Source organism: Xyrauchen texanus, chromosome 47 (assembly GCF_025860055.1).
Source record: "Xyrauchen texanus isolate HMW12.3.18 chromosome 47, RBS_HiC_50CHRs, whole genome shotgun sequence".
In the NCBI taxonomy this organism is placed as follows: domain Eukaryota; kingdom Metazoa; phylum Chordata; class Actinopteri; order Cypriniformes; family Catostomidae; genus Xyrauchen; species Xyrauchen texanus.
This window is the reverse complement of record NC_068322.1, coordinates 7,425,097-7,445,810: the sequence shown is the minus strand read 5'-3', so window position 1 is coordinate 7,445,810 and position 20,714 is coordinate 7,425,097. Positions and strand designations below refer to the sequence as shown.

At 35.5% G+C, this 20,714-nt stretch overlaps 1 protein-coding gene across 1 annotated transcript in view; it reads right to left on the bottom strand.

Moving 5' to 3' along the window:
* The window catches only part of LOC127638918 (solute carrier family 41 member 2-like), a 36,195-nt gene extending 17,164 nt beyond the window's left edge, over positions 1-19,031 (bottom strand). Inside the window, exons 1-8 of the mRNA XM_052120675.1 lie at positions 18,964-19,031; positions 16,945-17,561; positions 16,309-16,416; positions 13,088-13,159; positions 12,238-12,382; positions 11,225-11,371; positions 9,888-10,035; positions 9,711-9,790 (exon numbers count right to left, since the gene is read on the bottom strand). Of these exons, the coding sequence (XP_051976635.1) occupies positions 9,711-9,790; positions 9,888-10,035; positions 11,225-11,371; positions 12,238-12,382; positions 13,088-13,159; positions 16,309-16,416; positions 16,945-17,442 (1,198 nt within the window). The 5' untranslated portion in view covers positions 17,443-17,561; positions 18,964-19,031. The remainder of the gene's footprint in view (positions 1-9,710; positions 9,791-9,887; positions 10,036-11,224; positions 11,372-12,237; positions 12,383-13,087; positions 13,160-16,308; positions 16,417-16,944; positions 17,562-18,963) is intronic.
* Between the last annotated feature and the right edge of the window lie 1,683 nt (positions 19,032-20,714).

Genomic DNA, 20,714 nt, shown 5'->3' with positions numbered 1-20,714 from the left:
AAAAAATGGAAAACAGAACAACACAGAATAGAACAGTATAGAACAGAATAGAATAGAATGGAACAGAACAGATCAACACAAAATAGAATAGTTTAGAACAGAACTGAATAGAATGGAACTGAATAGAATGGAATAGAACTGAATAGAATGGAATATAACAGAACTGAATACAATGGAATAGAACAGACAGACACAGAATATAATAGTTTAGAACAGAACTGAATAGAACAGATCAACAGAAAATAGAATAGAACAGAACTGAATAGAATGGAATAGAACACCACAGAATAGAACAGAACAGAACTGAATAGAATGGAACAGAACAGATAGACACAGAATAGAATAGTTTAGAACAGAACTGAATAGAATGGCATAGAACAGAATACCACATAATAGAATAGATCAACACAAAATAGAATAGTTTAGAACAGAAATGAATAGAACAGAACACCACAGTATAGAATAGTTTAGATCAGAACTGAATAGAATGGAATAGAACAGAACTGAATAGAATGGAATAGAACAGATAGACAGAGAATATAATAGTTTAGAACAGAACTGAATAGAATGGAATAGAATAGAACAGAACTGAATAGAATGGAATAGAACAGAACTGAATAGAATGGAATAGAACAGATAGACACAGAATAGAATAGTTTAGAACAGAACTGAATAGAATGGCATAGAACAGAACTGAATAGAATGGAATGGAATAGAACAGGTCAACACAGTATAGAATAGTTTAGAACAGAACTGAATAGAATGGAATAGAACAGAACAACACAAAATAGAATAGTTTAGAACAGAACTGAATAGAATGGAATAGAACAGAACAACACAGAATAGAATAGTTTAGAAGAGAACTGAATAGAATGGAATAGAACAGAACAACACAGAATAGAATAGTTTAGAACAGAACTGAATAGAATGGAATAGAACAGAATAACACAGAATAGAATAGTTTAGAACAGAACTGAATAGAATGGAATAGAACAGAATAACACAGAATAGAATAGTTTAGAACAGAACTGAATAGAACAGATCAAAAGAAAATAGAATAGAACAGAACTGAATAGAATGGAATAGAACACCACAGAATAGAACAGAACAGAACTGAATAGAATGGCATAGAACAGAATACCACATAATAGAATAGTTTAGAACAGAACTGAATAGAACAGAACACCACAGTATAGAATAGTTTAGATCAGAACTGAATAGAATGGAATAGATCAGAACTGAATAGAATGGAATAGAACAGAACTGAATAGAATGGAATAGAATAGATAGACAGAGAATATAATAGTTTAGAACAGAACTGAATAGAATGGAATAGAACAGAACTGAATAGAATGGAATAGAACAGATAGACACAGAATAGAATAGTTTAGAACAGAACTGAATAGAATGGAATAGAACAGAATAACACAGAATAGAATAGTTTAGAACAGAACTGAATAGAATGGAATAGAACAGAATAACACAGAATAGAATAGTTTAGAACAGAACTGAATAGAATGGAATAGAACAGAATAACACAGAATAGAATAGTTTAGAACAGAACTGAATAGAATGGAATGGAATAGAACAGAACAGAACAACACAGAATAGAATAGTTTAGAACAGAACTGAATAGAATGAAACTGAATAGAATGGAATAGAACTAAATAGAATGGAATAGAACAGAACTGAATACAATGGAATAGAACAGATAGACACAGAATATAATAGTTTAGAACAGAACTGAATAGAACAGATCAAAAGAAAATAGAATAGAACAGAACTGAATAGAATGGAATAGAACACCACAGAATAGAACAGAACAGAACTGAATAGAATGGCATAGAACAGAATACCACATAATAGAATAGTTTAGAACAGAACTGAATAGAACAGAACACCACAGTATAGAATAGTTTAGATCAGAACTGAATAGAATGGAATAGATCAGAACTGAATAGAATGGAATAGAACAGAACTGAATAGAATGGAATAGAATAGATAGACAGAGAATATAATAGTTTAGAACAGAACTGAATAGAATGGAATAGAACAGAACTGAATAGAATGGAATAGAACAGATAGACACAGAATAGAATAGTTTAGAACAGAACTGAATAGAATGGAATAGAACAGAACAACACAGAATAGAATAGTTTAGAAGAGAACTGAATAGAATGGAATAGAACAGAACAACACAGAATAGAATAGTTTAGAACAGAACTGAATAGAATGGAATAGAACAGAATAACACAGAATAGAATAGTTTAGAACAGAACTGAATAGAATGGAATAGAACAGAATAACACAGAATAGAATAGTTTAGAACAGAACTGAATAGAATGGAATGGAATAGAACAGAACAACACATAATAGAATAGTTTAGAACAGAACTGAATAGAATGAAACTGAATAGAATGGAATAGAACTAAATAGAATGGAATAGAACAGAACTGAATACAATGGAATAGAACAGATAGACACAGAATATAATAGTTTAGAACAGATCAAAAGAAAATAGAATAGAACAGAACTGAATAGAAAGGAATAGAACACCACAGAATAGAACAGAACAGAACTGAATAGAATGGCATAGAACAGAATACCACATAATAGAATAGATCAACACAAAATAGAATAGTTTAGAACAGAACTGAATAGAACAGAACACCACAGTATAGAATAGTTTAGATCAGAACTGAATAGAACAGAACACCACAGTATAGAATAGTTTAGATCAGAACTGAATAGAATGGAATAGAACAGAACAGAACTGAATAGAATGGAATAGAACAGAACTGAATAGAATGGAATAGAACAGAACTGAATAGAATGGAATAGAACAGATAGACAGAGAATATAATAGTTTAGAACAGATCAAAAGAAAATAGAATAGAACAGAACTGAATAGAAAGGAATAGAACACCACAGAATAGAACAGAACAGAACTGAATAGAATGGCATAGAACAGAATACCACATAATAGAATAGATCAACACAAAATAGAATAGTTTAGAACAGAACTGAATAGAATGGAATAGAACAGATAGACACAAAATAGAATAGTTTAGAACAGAACTGAATAGAACAGAACACCACAGTATAGAATAGTTTAGATCAGAACTGAATAGAATGGAATAGAACAGAACAGAACTGAATAGAATGGAATAGAACAGAACTGAATAGAATGGAATAGAACAGATAGACAGAGAATATAATAGTTTAGAACAGAACTGAATAGAATGGAATAGAACAGAACTGAATAGAATGGAATAGAACAGATAGACACAGAATAGAATAGTTTAGAACAGAACTGAATAGAATGGCATAGAACAGAATAGAACAGAACTGAATACAATGGAATGGAATAGAACAGGTCAACACAGTATAGAATAGTTTAGAACAGAACTGAATAGAATGGAATAGAACAGAACAACACAAAATAGAATAGTTTAGAACAGAACTGAATAGAATGGAATAGAACAGAACAACACAGAATAGAATAGTTTAGAAGAGAACTGAATAGAATGGAATAGAACAGAACAACACAGAATAGAATAGTTTAGAACAGAACTGAATAGAATGGAATAGAACAGAATAACACAGAATAGAATAGTTTAGAACAGAACTGAATAGAATGGAATAGAACAGAATAACACAGAATAGAATAGTTTAGAACAGAACTGAATAGAATGGCATAGAACAGAATAGAACAGAACTGAATACAATGGAATGGAATAGAACAGGTCAACACAGTATAGAATAGTTTAGAACAGAACTGAATAGAATGGAATAGAACAGAACAACACAAAATAGAATAGTTTAGAACAGAACTGAATAGAATGGAATAGAACAGAACAACACAGAATAGAATAGTTTAGAAGAGAACTGAATAGAATGGAATAGAACAGAACAACACAGAATAGAATAGTTTAGAACAGAACTGAATAGAATGGAATAGAACAGAATAACACAGAATAGAATAGTTTAGAACAGAACTGAATAGAATGGAATAGAACAGAATAACACAGAATAGAATAGTTTAGAACAGAACTGAATAGAATGGAATAGAACAGAACAACACAGAATAGAATAGTTTAGAACAGAACTGAATAGAATGGAATAGAACAGAACAACACAAAATAGAATAGTTTAGAACAGAACTGAATAGAATGGAATAGAACAGAACAACACAAAATAGAATAGTTTAGAACAGAACTGAATAGAATGGAATAGAACAGAACAACACAGAATAGAATAGTTCAGAACAGAATGAAAAAGAAAAAATGGAATAGAACATAATAAAATAAATGGAATAAAACAACAGCACAGAACAGAAAAAATTGAATAAAACAGCACTGAAAATAATTAAATGTAGTTAAGGAAGGCATAGTGGGGGAAAATAAAACACCAGAGACTAAGGTTTTTGGGGGTAAATCTCTTAAAAAGACTCCTGCTACTCCACTAAGAAAAACAATGCAAAATGTTTTTCAGCTCAAATATTGCTGTAATAGTCTGTTTACTGACAGTGCCACGACACTTGTAATAAAAATATAAATATAAAAACTCAACAAATTATGTCTAATTTAGCCCTCAGCAAAATACTAACAGGAAACCAGTAATGAGAATTACAATATGAGGCAGCAAATCTATTTCTCACACATACAGTCGTGCACTCTATAGTAGTGCAACAATAGCAATAACATTCCCCTTATTAAAGGGTGGACCTCAGGGAGAGCGATGATCTTTTAGCACAGCATAGGCCTCTGCTCTATTAGTTAACAAGGCTAGGTTTGTGCTGTACGCTGAGGTTACCATTATGTTACGCTGTGCCACGTCCCCGTGGCAGTGCTGGAGAGACACCATCTGCATGGAGGAGTGTGTGGGCATGTTTCTGCGGTTCAGGGTCAGGATTATTCATTTCTCACAAACAAGCGGTAAAAAGAAGTTTTAGATACAGGCTTGGGGCGTTGGGAATGAGAGTATGTGAATTTTCCGACCTTCCCCAGAGCAATGAGTTCCAATTAATGAAATACTTATTGGAAAAAAATTAAATGGGCAAAAGATGCTTTGGGAAACCAAAAAACGTGCAGTACCTGGAGGATTTTTCTTAACAGTGGGCAGTTTCACAAAGCAGGGACTTTTTTTTTTATTCTTGCAGATTCTGCAAAGGGGATGAAAACATATCCACTCAACTGTACCTGTCAAATTTGCTTGTAACTTGTTATTTTCTTTAGAACTGATAGTTTACTTGAACAGCTGTTTGAAAATTATATACATGCATTTAAAATATTTATATTAATTATAATTTATATTAACTTTTTAAATAAAAGCTATTCAATAATATAGTACTTTTCCTGTAATATTAAAATTGGTTTTAAGTATTTGCATCGACTACAATAAATGAACGTAATTAAATAGATGAGAACAAAGCGAATAAAAAAAAAAAAAACACAGAATAAAATGAAACAGAACAACAGCATAGAATAGAACAGAAAATTATAGCAAAACAGAATACAATAGCACAGAACAAACAGAATAAAATAGAACATTATGGAATAGAACAACAGAACAGAATACCATAGAATAGAATGCAAAGAACAGAATAGCATAGAATAGAACAGAATAACACACAATAGAATAGCATAGAACAGAATAGAATACAACACAAGAGAATAGCATAGAACAGAATAGAATACACACACAAGAGAATAGCATAGAACAGAATAGAATACAACACAAGAGAATAGCATAGAACAGAATAGAATACAACATAAGAGAATAGCATAGAAAAGAACAGAATAGCACAGAATAGAACAGAATAGAATTAGGGCTGTCAATCGATAAAAATGTTTTTATCGAATTACTTACATGGTGTCCCGATTAATTAATCGTATTTAATCGCATATAAAAATATTTGCTGAGAAAGCCCTCATATAACAATAATTCAATATATAATGATGAAATAATGATACATAGTTATCTTTAAATATAAAAAAAAAAAATAAATAAATAAATTATATATTTTCAGATAATTAAAATGCATTACATTCTTGTGGCAGAAGAGTTAATCATTGATAAGACGATACAAAAAGTTGATTTAGAATACAATGTATTGTTTACTACCATATTATTGAACATAAGTCAATCTTTGGCATACAGTTCACAGAAATCCATTACACAAGTGAATTTGTCAATCAGTTGGAGATTTATTATGAGGGCTTGTTTAAGGACCCGTCGATTTCAACAAGTGTCAGACATGCTTATGTTGTGTCTTGGATGCGTTGCATCATAAACATAAAATATTTAGGTCACTGTGTCAAGATAAATATAGTTTCATACTAAGAACAAATCTTGAGATCCCTTAGTTCAGATTTGCGCTCCATCAAGTGTTTTGAACGCAAGAACGTGAGGCATGTTTGTGTTGTTCTGTCTGCTGGATGGTTGTTTTCTTCACTGTATAAACTGCGCATTGCCACGAAGCTAAAGTTTCACTTACTGCCCTCTGGAGTAAACAGGTGGTACTACAATTTTGCATTTCTAAGGAATCTTCCACATTACGGTCCGGGGGCATTGCGATTAATAGCCAACATTTTTTTAACGCATTATTTTTAGTCAAATTAATCGCACTGAATTAACACGTTAAATCAACAGCCCTAAATAGAATACAACACAATAGAATAGCATAGAACAGAATAGCATAGAATAACACACAATAGAATGGAACAAAACAAACAAACTGAATTAAATTGAATAACACAGATTAGAATGGAAATGAACAACAGAACAGGGTAGAATAAAACAGAGTAAAGAATAGAATAAATGGAACAGAAAACAAAAAAGTTTTCCTGTAATACTGGAATCAATTTTCAAAAAGATTTTGTACAAAAAGTACTGACATTTTGTGTAAAGCACAGACTTTTGACTTTTCTGTACTTGAGTGTAGCATGTGTGCGTTGTGGCGGTATCTACAACGCCCACGTGCACGTACATTTGCACCTGTCCTTAATCAACTTGATTGATGACTCAGAGTTAGTGTTTAAAAGTTTGTGGCTTGGAACAAAACGCAGGGATATCATTCACATGAAAGCGAATGGAACAAAATGCAGGTGTAGGGCTGATTACAATAACGAAGGAGGCGGTGTCTGGTCAAAGTGAGATGCAAATCTCACCCCCCCCCCACCCCCACACAGAGATGCCTGCTGAGAACAATTTTCCCATTTCGTACTCGTTGACACACATAGTTGTCTTGTAATTGTGCCGTTTGTGAAGGTGTACTGTTAAAATATCATGCGGTATTCCATTTCATGTCTGTGATGTGTATAAAAAAAATATATCTTTTTTTTTTTTTAAACACTACATGGTTCAATTGATTTGGTTTGTGACTATTCTGTTGTTCATTACTATGATGATTAGTGAAATGGTTAAAAATATATACCTACAGTTCTCATTTGTAACAGGTGGTTTTAGCTTAGTTACAGCTATCCTGGGTAAATGGATTCTTTTTGATGGGTTAAACCTGTCTGGCGCCCAAATATATTTTATTTTGTATAATTTAAATTTAAGTTTGGGTGTGCCACTGTTACATTGTGTTGCAATAATATAAATGACTGTCTCTGACTCGCTTCCTGTTTTGGCAGACAAACCATAATAGCTTCTGTTACACATCCCATCTCACTCTTTGCATCATCTTAGCCTTCTTTTCCAGCTTTCATTCCTCTTTATTCACTCAACCATCTTTTTCACATAAAATTTGGCATTGATTTTGAGACAAACTTACCCAAACTGACAAACTGTTAAACTCTTATGATATAAACTGATTTTCATTCACACACCCGCGGATTCAAACAGCTGATTGGTGTTCTGGGTGGGAGAGCGACTGAGTCTCTCATTAGCATGTTTTAATTAAAAATCGTATCACTCTTTGTAGAGATGCCACGGTCACGGCTCCCTTCCCCGTTAACACAAGAAACTGAACTACCGCAATTAATGACTTCGCCCCATGGCAAGTAAACACCTCACATTATCATTCAGCTCTATTTCAGCTGTATCCGATCCTTTGTTTTTTTTCTCAATATGGAAACATTCATTAAAAGTTATGAAAGTCCCTATATTCGCCTTAAGGACTCCTGCAAAGCTTTAAATGAGGGAGATCATTACAAACGTTTCTATTAGGTAATAACGGTCTGAGAGGGAACTAAAATGGGTACTGATGTGGGCGGCACCATATGGAGTTCACCCCAAAATGAAAAAACCCTTTTGTCATCCCAGATGAGAATACTTTCGTTTGTATGCTGACAAATAAAGATTTTTAGAAGAATATCTCGTCTCTGTTGGTCCATTCAATGCAAGTGATAGGTGGCCAGAACTTTGACGTTCATAAAAGCACATAGAGGCAGCTTAAAAGCAATCCATACAACTCCAGTGGTAAAACCAATGTCTTCAGAAGCAATATTATAGCTATATTTAAGTCCTTTATTACTATAAATTCTCCTCTCTGTCCAGTAGGTGGCGATATGTGCGAAGAACGTGAATCACCAAAAACAAAAGAAGAATGTAGAAGCGAAAGTGGAGATTTATAGCAAAAAAATGACTTAGATGTGGATGAGAAATAGATCAATATATATCTCTCAAACCACTTCTGCAGATGCAGTGTTTCCCCAAGGATTCTGTGCGCGCATCCACAAGCCCACAACGCTGGACCCGTATTAACGCATGTTGGTCACAGAATAGATTAAAATAGGGGTTTCAGCCTGGGTCACATCAGGGTTTATTTGTGCCCTCAAAGGGCCCTTTGAAAATGTGGCACCAGCACCTGCTTTGGTAGCACCCATGCAAATATTATTTCGTTATGTGCATTGAAATATACGTTTGACAATACAACATTGATTTTTTTAGGTTGGGATTAGGGCTGCAACTCACATTTATTTTTATTATCGACTAATCTAACGATTATTAGAACGATTATTTGACTATTCTTCGATTATTGCAACAATTAATCATTAGCTCTTAACCGATTATTCAGCTTGTGCCCCGACTTAAAAGGTTGTATTAAACGTGCTTGCTAACAATGAAGAGGATTAAATAATCATTTAAATATACCTCTAAATGACATTCACTGAATTAAAGGGAAAAATACTTTTTATTAAGTTTAATTCAGTAAAGAAATTCACTGCAAAAATCCTATTATCAAGTGTTTTTGTCTTGTTTTTCATTTAAAATGGTCTAAAAATCCTTAAAAAATATACATTTACATGGAAAAACAACATAAGATATTTAGACTTGCTTTTAGAGCATGTATCTTAAATAAAAGTGTATTTTGTATACAAGTGTATTTTTTCACTTGGTTATACTTCTGCAAGTGCAGTAAAGACAAAATATACTTATATTCAAGATCTATTCTGTAATAGCAAGTCTAAATATCGTCAATGCTGCTTCTCAGGTGAATGCATAAAAAAAAAAAAGTTAGCTTTAAAGGTCTGGCCGCCATTCATTTGCAGTGGATGGACTTACAGAGCTGAAATATTCTTCTAAAAATCTTTATTTGTGTTCAGTAGAAGAAAGGAAGTCATTCACATCTGGGATGACATGAGGGTGAGTAAGTGATGAGATAATTTTCCTTTTTGGGTGTATGATCTCTTTAAAAGAGAAAACGCAGTACAGAAAGTTAGCTTCATGGAATATTATTGTATTAAGTAAAATAATCTCACCATTTATAACAGGCGTGTAAACCACAATCCCAGCTAGGTTGGGATCAGACACAGTTTTGTCCAGGATGAGTCCTCCGATACTTAAATGGAAAAAAAATACATATCAGGGCTCATGTTTTTCAGTCTGCTTGAGAATACTTGGCCAGATGCTAGAGAAAAGCGGAGTCTGTTTCTGACCTGCTGATGAACATGGCAGTTATAACAGGCTCCCAGCCTGAGTAAAGCAGCTGTCGACTGGCTGGATGTTTGGAAGAGATGACCATCCACAGTGGAGTCAGACACATGAAGGCGGCACACACCAGAGATGACACGTATGGGTGCGAGTCTGTAAGTGAGAGGATAGTTATGCATCAGTTGCATCAAAATGCAGCAAAACCTCAGAAACGAATCACTGCTCAAAAGTTTACTGCACAGAATAATTAAAGGATTATTTCACCCAAAGAATACCAAATACCAAAATCTAAAGACATCACTGAACTAGCATTACATGGCCTTCAAACCCTTTATGACTGTCTCTAATAGTATTTAAGCAGCAGATTGAGAAAGAAAACATGATCTCCTTAAAATCTGAATCAAAATGTTGATGCCAACTGCGACTCCAAAAGAGCTTTCATCTTCATCCTTCTCCCTCTCTTCATTACACACTCAAAAACCCAAATCTTTAAATCCCAAACGTGGAGCCAGCATCTGTGTGTGTGACTATATTTAGTGAGACGGGCATGACAGGGCAATGGTTAATGATGGCATAAGCCTCTCTCGCTCTGTTCGTTGGCACAGCTGGCATGGTTTTGGCATAGCGTGGCAGTGCTGTGTGCCGTGCCCTCACCTCACTTCACCTCTCTCTGAGAAAGACAGACTAAAAAGGACTTCAGAACTGGGCCAGTTTGTAGCTTATCGCATTTAATAGTTGCGGGGAAAGCCTAATTAAACTATCATAAATACAGCAGAACATTGTTCGGGACGGCCCACCGGTGACATTCTCACCTTTTGTGTATGTGTACTACACAGAGAGAGAAGCAGTGTTTGTGTTAGTTTGTGTCTATTTCAGAGAGAGACGGTATGTGTATGAGTGAGTAGCAGAGACGTAGACAGAGAGGTCATGAACTCTTGTCACAACACTCTCATTGTCCTGATTCAGACTCATTAGCAGTATGACCCAGCGCATAAAAGATATTAACCCTAAGGTCCGTTAACTATGACTCAGACACATTACATCTCCAAACACTTGCAATAGTGTGACCATTAGTGAGAGAATTAATGCTATATTTAAAATACACAATACTTTATATTACTAGTCATAATATAATATGATAAACGCAAGACTAAATTATTATACCATTTATTTGACTAACAAACCTTCAGTTTGCGCTTCTGTCATATCTACCTAAATTACTGTAAGTATAAAGGCAAGGATTGTGGCGCACTCTTGTGGCATAGAATTGATAATACATGCTACCTACCTGGGAGAAAAATAAATCGCAAACATATTCACACACATTCTCTCTCTCATTTACCCAGGCAGTTGTAGAGGCCCTGGCTTATCCATGCCAGAATGGCCAGTGTGATGAGGTCACCAAAGCTGGCAGCGATGGGTGTGGCTACGTTATCAGGGTTGATACCAGTCTTCTTGGAACCCACGATCACACCCACCATTATTATACCTGATACAAAAGATACTGTTTAGTTTTCTCACCTTGACACTGCACAATATTAACCAGCTACATCACATATCTGAGCAGACTTACAAGGGTCATATCATGGAAAACAGGAACTGAAATAAAAGAGATTAATGTACTATTTAAACATACACTTAATCTAGACTAATCATAACAGAGGTCATTTACGTAAAGAAGTAATAAATAGAGGTAGACTGTTATATATCGGTTTTACCAATTAATAGGTTCCGATAGTTCGTTTTTCTGCAAAAATCTATGCCGATAGCTGCCGATATAGAGAAGTCTCTATTATTTCATAATAAAAGTCCTAGGTGTATTAGGTGGCTTGATTACAATCAAGATTTTGGTTGCACAATTAACCTCTTTTGCAATTTTATTCAGTTTTGGACTCTTGTAGCATCAATGTCTGTGCCATTTGTAGTAAGAAAACACTAAGAAATTTCCATTAATTGATTTTAAAAAAATATAGGCCGATTAATTGGTTATTGGTCTTTGCTACCACCTTAGTTTTCAGCATCTGCAAAATCTAGTCATAAAGGTACTTCAGCAAAAACAGCCTGTTGATTTCTTAGGGTCAGACGGTGTGTAAAATGGTCATTTAAAACTATATATTGACTGTTTTGGGTATAAGAAACCTTGACTAACATTATACGTGCACCTCATGGCTCTAAAATAATACAAATCTACAAATTTAGAATGTGGCCCTTTTAACAAATGTAACTAATTTCTGATTGTGATACACCATGTGGCCATTCTTTGATGTTAAATGAAATCAAAGAACACAGCTCTAGTAGCTATTAAAAAAAAAAAAAAAAAAAAAAGAGTATTAAAGATTAATCTTAAGTTTGTACCCTGTAGTACAGATGCTATGAAGGCTGTGGCTACACTACTGGAACAGAGCAGCGCTGCGTGACTGAACTGGAACTTTCCTTCAGGAATCCAGCCAAATATGACAGCTGCTACAGCCGCCAGGAACCCAATAACTGTGGCCTGCACCTTAGAGAGAAAAGAAAGTGTCAGAACTGGGTAAGATATATTGGATGGATTGATGGATGGAATTCTATTTCAAACCTAAAACTAAAATTAAGCAAATTTGTGACATTGACCTGTCACACCTTTATAAATATAAAATTTTTGTCCATGGAATCACACAAGATGCTCTTTGGGACATTTCATAAGATCTTGCTGGATAACATGGATCATCAGGTTTTGCACAAAATTGTGGAGTCTATGCCAGATCGAGTGCACGCTCTCATTGAATCAAAAGTGGGACATAACAAATACTTAGAACTTCAGGCACTTTTTACTGCAAATTCTAATTCAGATTTTTATGCTATTGCTTATAATATAATTTGCAATTGAGAAGAAAAAAAAAAAGGACAAAAGTATTTCATCAGAAAAATATAAATATTTTCACGAGAGAACATTTGGACCCATCATGTATGTGTGTACATAACACCTGCATCAATGCAGGACATTCCCAGGATCGAAGAACACTTGTCGACGTTGTAATCAGTTGTAATCAACTCATCATTCTGATAAGGTCTCTGTACCAGGTAAAAACTAAATGCTAACTAATTGTGTGAGTGTATTTAAAGTCACTGGGTTGTTGATGCTAAATCAGCCTGCATTTGCTTCTTTTTTTGAGAGTAGAGCTGTGTATGTACTGTAAGCCTGGGCAAAAACCAAATAAATACTTACTTGTTTCAGTGCCAAGTTTCCAATAATGAGATTCCACTTCTCTATAGGCGAGTCCATTTTCCCCACATTCACCTGAGGAAGGCAAGATTCATCAACACGATTTCTACTCTCATACTCCATGTATTTCAGTCTCCACTTACCAAAAACATACTGTGGCGGTACAATGGTAAAGCGATGGTATCAGATGGCAATACCATGGTATTTTTAAATATACCATAGCACTGAATGCCTGCCATTTTCATGGTATCTATATTGTATTCCAAGGTACAAACAGCATTGCCATGGAAAAAACAAAAACAGGCCATGGTACTTTTTGGTACTTTTCTGTTATTGACTCAAACTATTTAATATAGTATATTTATGTATTTATGTACATTTACAAGCATTTATTTGTGCTAGAGCATGTTCGGGTCATATTTCACTTTAAAATCAAATGCAAAGAAAATAAAACTAAGCCTAAAAAAAAGCATGAAAAGAAAAACAGAGAAATAACAGACATAGATCACCTAAAAATTAAAATGGTCATTCACTCACTTTTGTGTTTTTCCAAACCATTATGACATTTTTTTCTTAATTAGAACACAAAAGGAGATGTTTTTTTATTTACTTTACCCTCAGTCACCATTCAGGTTATATGGGGGAAAGATGCAATGAAAGTGAATGGTGACTGAAAATAACATGCTGCTAAATATCTTATATCTTCTTTTGTTTTTCAGGGGTTTTATAAGAAAGTCGTATGGGTTTGTAACATGAAGGTAAAACATGAGTTATTAAATGATTTGTGAACTATCCCTTGACCAAACTAACTCTTGAGTGGTGAATTTTGGAAAGAAATTTGTAAGATAAAACATGTTATTATGAAAAGCAGCAATAAATTGAAGAATCATCTGAGAAAAGATAATAATGTTTGGAATGGATCTATGCCCACGGTTTAACAAGAAAGCTGACTCCACAAGTGTGTATGCTTAAGAAAATAAAGGAAACAAATGCAAATATGAAGCAGCAGCGTGACGGCTAGAGATGTCTGAGGGCAACAGACTCTGTAAAGAGCAGCTCAGTTTGAAATTAAGTGTGTGTTTGTCTTTTTTTCCCAGCTGTATGAGGTTGAACAGAAGGCCCCTCTCCACCTCTTACTGCACACCACTGGGGTTTGTTTATTCTTTCACCTCGATGGGGGACGACACATTTGCCATCAGAACAGTAGACGTCATACTGCGTGAGCTGAAACCACTGAGTGCTCAAGCCAAGGGCAGAAAGAAGCAAAGGACTGATTTCCTTTTATTTGTGTGATTTTCAAAGACAACCTCAATTCTAAAAAAGTTGGGACAGTATAAAACAATGCTAATAAATACAAAAAGTAGTAATTTGTAAATTCTATTCAACCTGTGTTACAGTATATTGAAAGCACTACAACAACACATTATTTTATGTTTTACATTGTGAATTTAATAGTTTTTTTAAATATGATGATTGCAAAAAGTTGGTAAAGTTGAGCGTTTGCCACTGTAACATCACCATTTCTTCTAATACACAAGCTTTTGGGCACTGAAGAAACAAGTTTAAGTTTAGCAAGTGAAATTTCCCCCATTCATCCATTATGCAAGTCTTCAGCTGCACAATTGTACAAGGCCTTTGTTGTGCTCCATAACATGCCACACACTCTCAATTGGAGACAGGTCAGGACTGCAGGAAGGCCAATCTAGCACCCGCACTCTCTGCTTAAGCAGTCTTGCACTTCAAATGCGGGCAGTATGTGAATTGGCGATGTCCTGCTGGAAAACCGATACTGAATGCACATGATCTCCGATCCCTTAGACCTCACCGTCTTAAAAACTGTAATTTGTCTGTAATGGATATCATAACATGGGCTCTGGAATACTTTGGTAAACCTTTGTCAGTCAACACCATTCACCGCTGCATCCACAGATGCAAGTTAATAATTTACTATGCAAAGCAGAAGCCATAAAAACATAGAAAAAAATAGAAAAAACATTCATCGTGTTCTCCGGGCCAAAAATTAAAAGACCATCCAAGCGGTTATCAGTGTCAGGTCCAAAAGTCTGTAACTGTCATAGTATGGGGGTGTCAGTGCCCATGGCATGGGTAACTTTCAAATCAGTGAGGGCAACATTAATGCAGAAAGATATGTTCACATTTTGGAGGAACATATGTTGCCATCCAGATGTCATCATTTGCATGGACGTCCCTGCATTTTCAAGCTGGACAACGGCAAACCACATGTGCAAGTGCATGGTTGTGCAAGCAGAGAAAGCGGGTGCTAGACTGGCCTGCCTGCAGTACTGACCAGTCTCCAATTGAGAATGTGTGGTTCATTACGAAGCACAAAACATGGCAACAAACTCTAATGCTTAATATGTGTTATTAGAAGAAATGCTGATGTTACACAGTGGTAAACACGGAACTGTCCAAACTTTTATTGAAGCACGTTGCAATAATCAGATTTTAAATGAATGTATATATGAATGTATATTAAAAAATACAATAAACTATTCAAATCACAAGGTAAATCATCACATAATGTGTTGTAGTGCTTTCAATATAGCACAGGTTGAATAGAATTTTAAAGTTAAATGGAATTTGGGTTGTACTTTGCTTCAAATCAAATTTGTAATGTTGTAATTCATATGGATGGTTTGGATAATGGCTTAGAACTCTTTTACGAAGGACTTTATGAAAACCCTTCAGTAAAAAATGTATGGGGGAAAATACTTCAAGAACCAAGGCAACACTGTTGCTCACTATTGCAATTTAATAAACACTGTATTTTCCTTTAGAATAATATGCATTGATGAAACACGCACAGTGGGAATTATTATTAGGAAAGTATATGGAGCCAATTTGGATTTCATGTTGATTTTAAAGCCTGTTTGTGCATGTTTCTCACTCAGACATTTGGGTTTGGCTATATACCCATTAAGTCATGACCATCATAATAGACTTGCTAGTCATTCTATCACAGATTTATAGTTTTTACTGACATCCCCAGTCTACAGAGAAGGGCAATGGTATGAATCCTGCTACAAGTGGGCCCAAATTTCATTATAAACCCCACCAAATTATTCTTATGGGAGCTGACGATTGCTGAGTCACTAAATTACATGTTGACATACATTAGTAGCAAGACAGATCTAAGATATTATTATAATGATGATGTGCAAATATGGTTGAGTACATCTGTCACTCAACCATGTGATACTAACCGCTGTGGAAAGTCTGGATGCCAGAGTCATCTCCAAGTTTCCTTTCAAGCCCAGGAGAGCAGGAACCAGAATGAAGATCTCTGTAATGTTCTTAAATGCTTCCCAATGCTGAGAGAAATAGAAAGGAGACATTTTCAGGAAGGAATCCCTTTGTCGATTATGAACAGGGCTGGACTGAGAAGAGAAATCTGCCTGGGAGAAATGGGGGGTAATTCTGCATAATGTGGCGGCTCACTAGTTTATCCATTTCGCAGCCAACCGTCCCCCTGAACGGCCCCAAAGTGCGCCGGTAATGCCAGATTACCAGTCCAGCCCTGATTAGGAATGTAATATAAAACTGTGCTGGAAGATCTGAAATGGATTATTCCTCACATATAAACTTGTTTCAACTTTCATTTAAAGGGGCAGTTGAATGAGGCTGTCAGTCCCTGACATTCTGGCTAACATCTCCTTTTGTGTTCCACGTAAGAATGAAAGTCATACAGGTTTGGAACAACAGGTTTGGTGATTAAATGATGATAGTATACAACCCCCTTTAAGTATGTTAAATATTTTGTTGAATCCCTTAGGCCACTGACTACCCTAGTTTTAATCTTGATTCACAAATGCCTGTAAATACATCTTTCAGAAGCTCACCTGCACTATATCCAGTACCACTCCGGCCGACACCGTTCCAAACCCAGCTAGGAGGAAGGGCAACAGTATCTGCAGAGCCATGGCAAGGGGCGACTCTTTGGGCATGTTCCTGATGGGCAATGGCTGCCCTTCCTCTTTACTCTCCTCTTCCTCATCTGCCTCTTCTCCTGAAAGCCTGCCATCGGGCAGCAGGAGTTCAGTCTCAGCATAGCGGTCATCTCCAGCATCGGATAGGCTGATGGATGCCCGGCCGCTGCGTTCCGAGAGGCGACGAGTTTCACGATGGAAGCCGTTCTTGAGGTTCTCTGGCTTGGGTGTGCTGAGGTCCACCATAGCCAGCCGTTCCTCCTGTAGAGCACTGTAACCAGAAGGTACCATGGTCTGGAGTAAGGAGGGTATGGGCCTAAGGGATAGAGAGCTCCAGGATCCTCCAGCTTGAGATACCAGACTAGGTCCCAGGGAGCTGAGCACAGCGCCCCCTATTGTTCGGAGGCTCATACTGTAGAATGGAGCTGGATGGGCTCATGGTCCTCTGGACATTGCGAATGGCAGAAGATCAGAAGAGGCATGTGGTTTCCATAAGAGTTATGCAGAAGATCTGCTTGTATCACTGCAACCTGGAAAAGATGAATACAGATTAAGGCCCCCAATTTTTTAAGAAATCTATTTGCAGAGATGTTGCCCTGGTCCACAAATTCAATTGGAAAGTCAACACCATCATTATGTGCTTTTTGTGGTCTAGCTCTGCAGTCCTTAAGTGAACTTCGACCATGCTATATTCCATCACATTCATTATGATAGCAAAATTCTGGCTTGTTAGTAGTACCTAGAACATCAAAATCCACAAAAGGAGGTATATCCTTTTCCTAATTATGTAATAGTCTTCCTAACCCTGTTCGGAACACACTCTCTCAGTTTAAGTCCAGACTAAAGACTCATTTATTTAGCGAGGCATACATATATTTTATCCATCAACTCATAATTAGGCTGCTTTAGTTAGGTCTTTCAGAACCAGACACATTCAAAACCTATAACTCTACAATAAATTGAATGGCATCAATGCTAATATTATTCTATTTGTATCCCTATCTCAACTTTGGGATTCCTATCCTGAGGTTACCAGAGCCAGCCGGATCCAGCTCCTTTCCAACTTGGAGTCGGACTCCACTGCTGTGTCACTGATCGATGATGACAGCCAGACATCACTTCAGTCTACTACGATGCTTTAAAACTATGTGTGTTGTGAAAAGCACTATACAAATACAAATTACTTGGTTGACTTTTGTATCTGCCAACAGCAGCCATTTGATCTAAATGCTGAATTGGCAAACACAGTATTTGGTACACAGTCTAAACCTCAATTACCTTGACAGCAATTACTAAACTTGCCAAACATGGAGCTACTTTTTACTCTGCTTTGAGAGCAAATAAATTGTATGTGTTCTGGAAGAAATTCATCATGCCAACTTAGTTACAAACTTTAACCCAATTTCAATCTAATCCTATACAATTATTACTTGAAGAATGTGTATAAATATTGTAAACAAAGTAAATTTCGTGCTGATAGTTTACAAAACCTTTCTGAACTAAGGCAAAGAAACAAAAGCATCACAAAAAGCACTCGATCTCCACAAAACAGCAGACTTGTCTGCTTTTTTTAAAGTAACTAAACACACATTTGAATGTATGTTTGTGATGCCGTGGCAGGGTGAGGACATGTTGCATGATCAGCTAGACAAAACTAGGAAATACAAAAAAATATAGCAGATATTTGTCATTTATATAGTTAACATCCGTGATAAATATCAAATAGTGTGTCTTAACATTCATATAAGCAAATATGGACTTGTGCATCGGAATGATGTCAAAACATCATAAAATATTCTCCAGCTGCCTAATCATAAACACTTTTAACGCTGACTCAAACCCAAGTCAAATGCAACCACTGCTTTATTTAATGTTTTATATATGTTACTGGTCGCCCTGGATGGTAAAATGATCATAAATGGATGTATTTACCTAAGTATGTTCAGCTCCTTCGATGCGACTCTTGCTTCTTTCCTAGGACTATCATAAGTATGACATCGCCGGCGCGTCATCAATGTCGTGCACTGCGACAACCGCGGGAGCGAGCGCACATTTCAAAATAAGAGTTCGGTATGTACGAACATGTAGTATGCGCTACAATATGGACTACAACCATAGAAAACACACTTAATTCTTACTGTGAACAATTATGTTTTTTATCTATAAGTTCCAAAACCACCTTTGTATACACACTCAATAACACTTCTCTGACAGAGCTTATACAAATATTTGACAATACAAGGTTACTGCATTGTCAGAGCATAACTAGACAGGCCTATATATATATAAACGGGAAGTAATTGTCTTCAGGGGATTTTTTGACTTGACATTTTTAAACATCTGGGGCATTTTTGCAGTGAGCCTTTGTTAAATTCTGAGCCTGAGCAAGAGACAGAAAATGTTGTCAGACAGGCAGGGCAGTTAAAAGGGATGGTTCACCCAAAAATGTAATTTTACTGAAACTCATGACATCACAGAAGTGTATGGTATTCTTTCTTCTGCAGAACACAAATTACGATTTTTAAAAGAATATCTCTACTCTGTCGGCCCATACAATGCAAGTGAATAGTGATCAAAACTTTGAAGCTCCAAGAAGCACATAAAGGCAGTGGTTTAATCCATGTCTTCTAAAGCGATCCAGCTGGTTTTGGGTGAGAACACACAAAAATGTTTCCCTTTTTCACTATAAACCTTGACATATTTAGTCTCCTTGGCAATCGTGATTTCAAGCTTGATAACACTTCTTAGGGCATGTACATACGGCAGATACATTTAGTTGTCAGTTCAACTTTTAGTTCTTAATCCTGTTCTGTACACACACAGATTCAATATGGGAGAGGCAACTGCATTCTACAACCAAATTAACTCCCAAAAATTCAGGTATGCATCAAGCGCAAGGAATTCAAGCTTGAAATCATGATGGTGCCTATAGAAACTGTGGATGTCAAGATTTAGAGTGAAACATTTTTTGGTCTGTTCTCACCCAAAATCTGTTAGATCGCTTCGAAAGACATGGATTTAGCTACTGGAGTCTTATTGGTTGCAGAGTTAATTTTAAATGTATTCCACTACAAATTACAGAATACAAGATGTAAAATGTAATTTGTAACGTATTTCATTAGATTACTCAAGGTCAGTAATGTATTCTAAATACTTTGGATTACTTCTTCAGAACTGGTAGATTTTTTTAACTTGTTTTGACTATAAACACTGCCAGTATTGTAAGACAAAATGTTAAAAATACATTCTCTGAAAAATCTAAATATCAAATGCAGTGTTGTTTTTAAATGAAATAAATCAAATTGATCTTGTGTTAAGGATTTTTTAAAAAATATTTTTTAAAGGAAAACAATAAAAAAATGATTATCAAGAATATGATTTTTTCCTAATTTCAAAGTCTTACTAGAAACAAAGAAATTATGATCCAACATGAATTTTCTTGATTAAAAAAATATGATCGTGTCTGGTAACATGTGCATGTAAAATGGCTAGAAATAGCATTTTAGCTTCACGTAAAGCTGACAATTTACACAAGGTTTATTTATATTTCTTCTGCTCCAAACGTACTTCAAACATAAGTATTTCTCTGTCTGCTCGTATGAATGTAACACATCATAAGGTCAATATTTGAGTCCTTAATTTACTTTCTTACAATAAATCTCCACTTTTGACCAGCCCCGAAC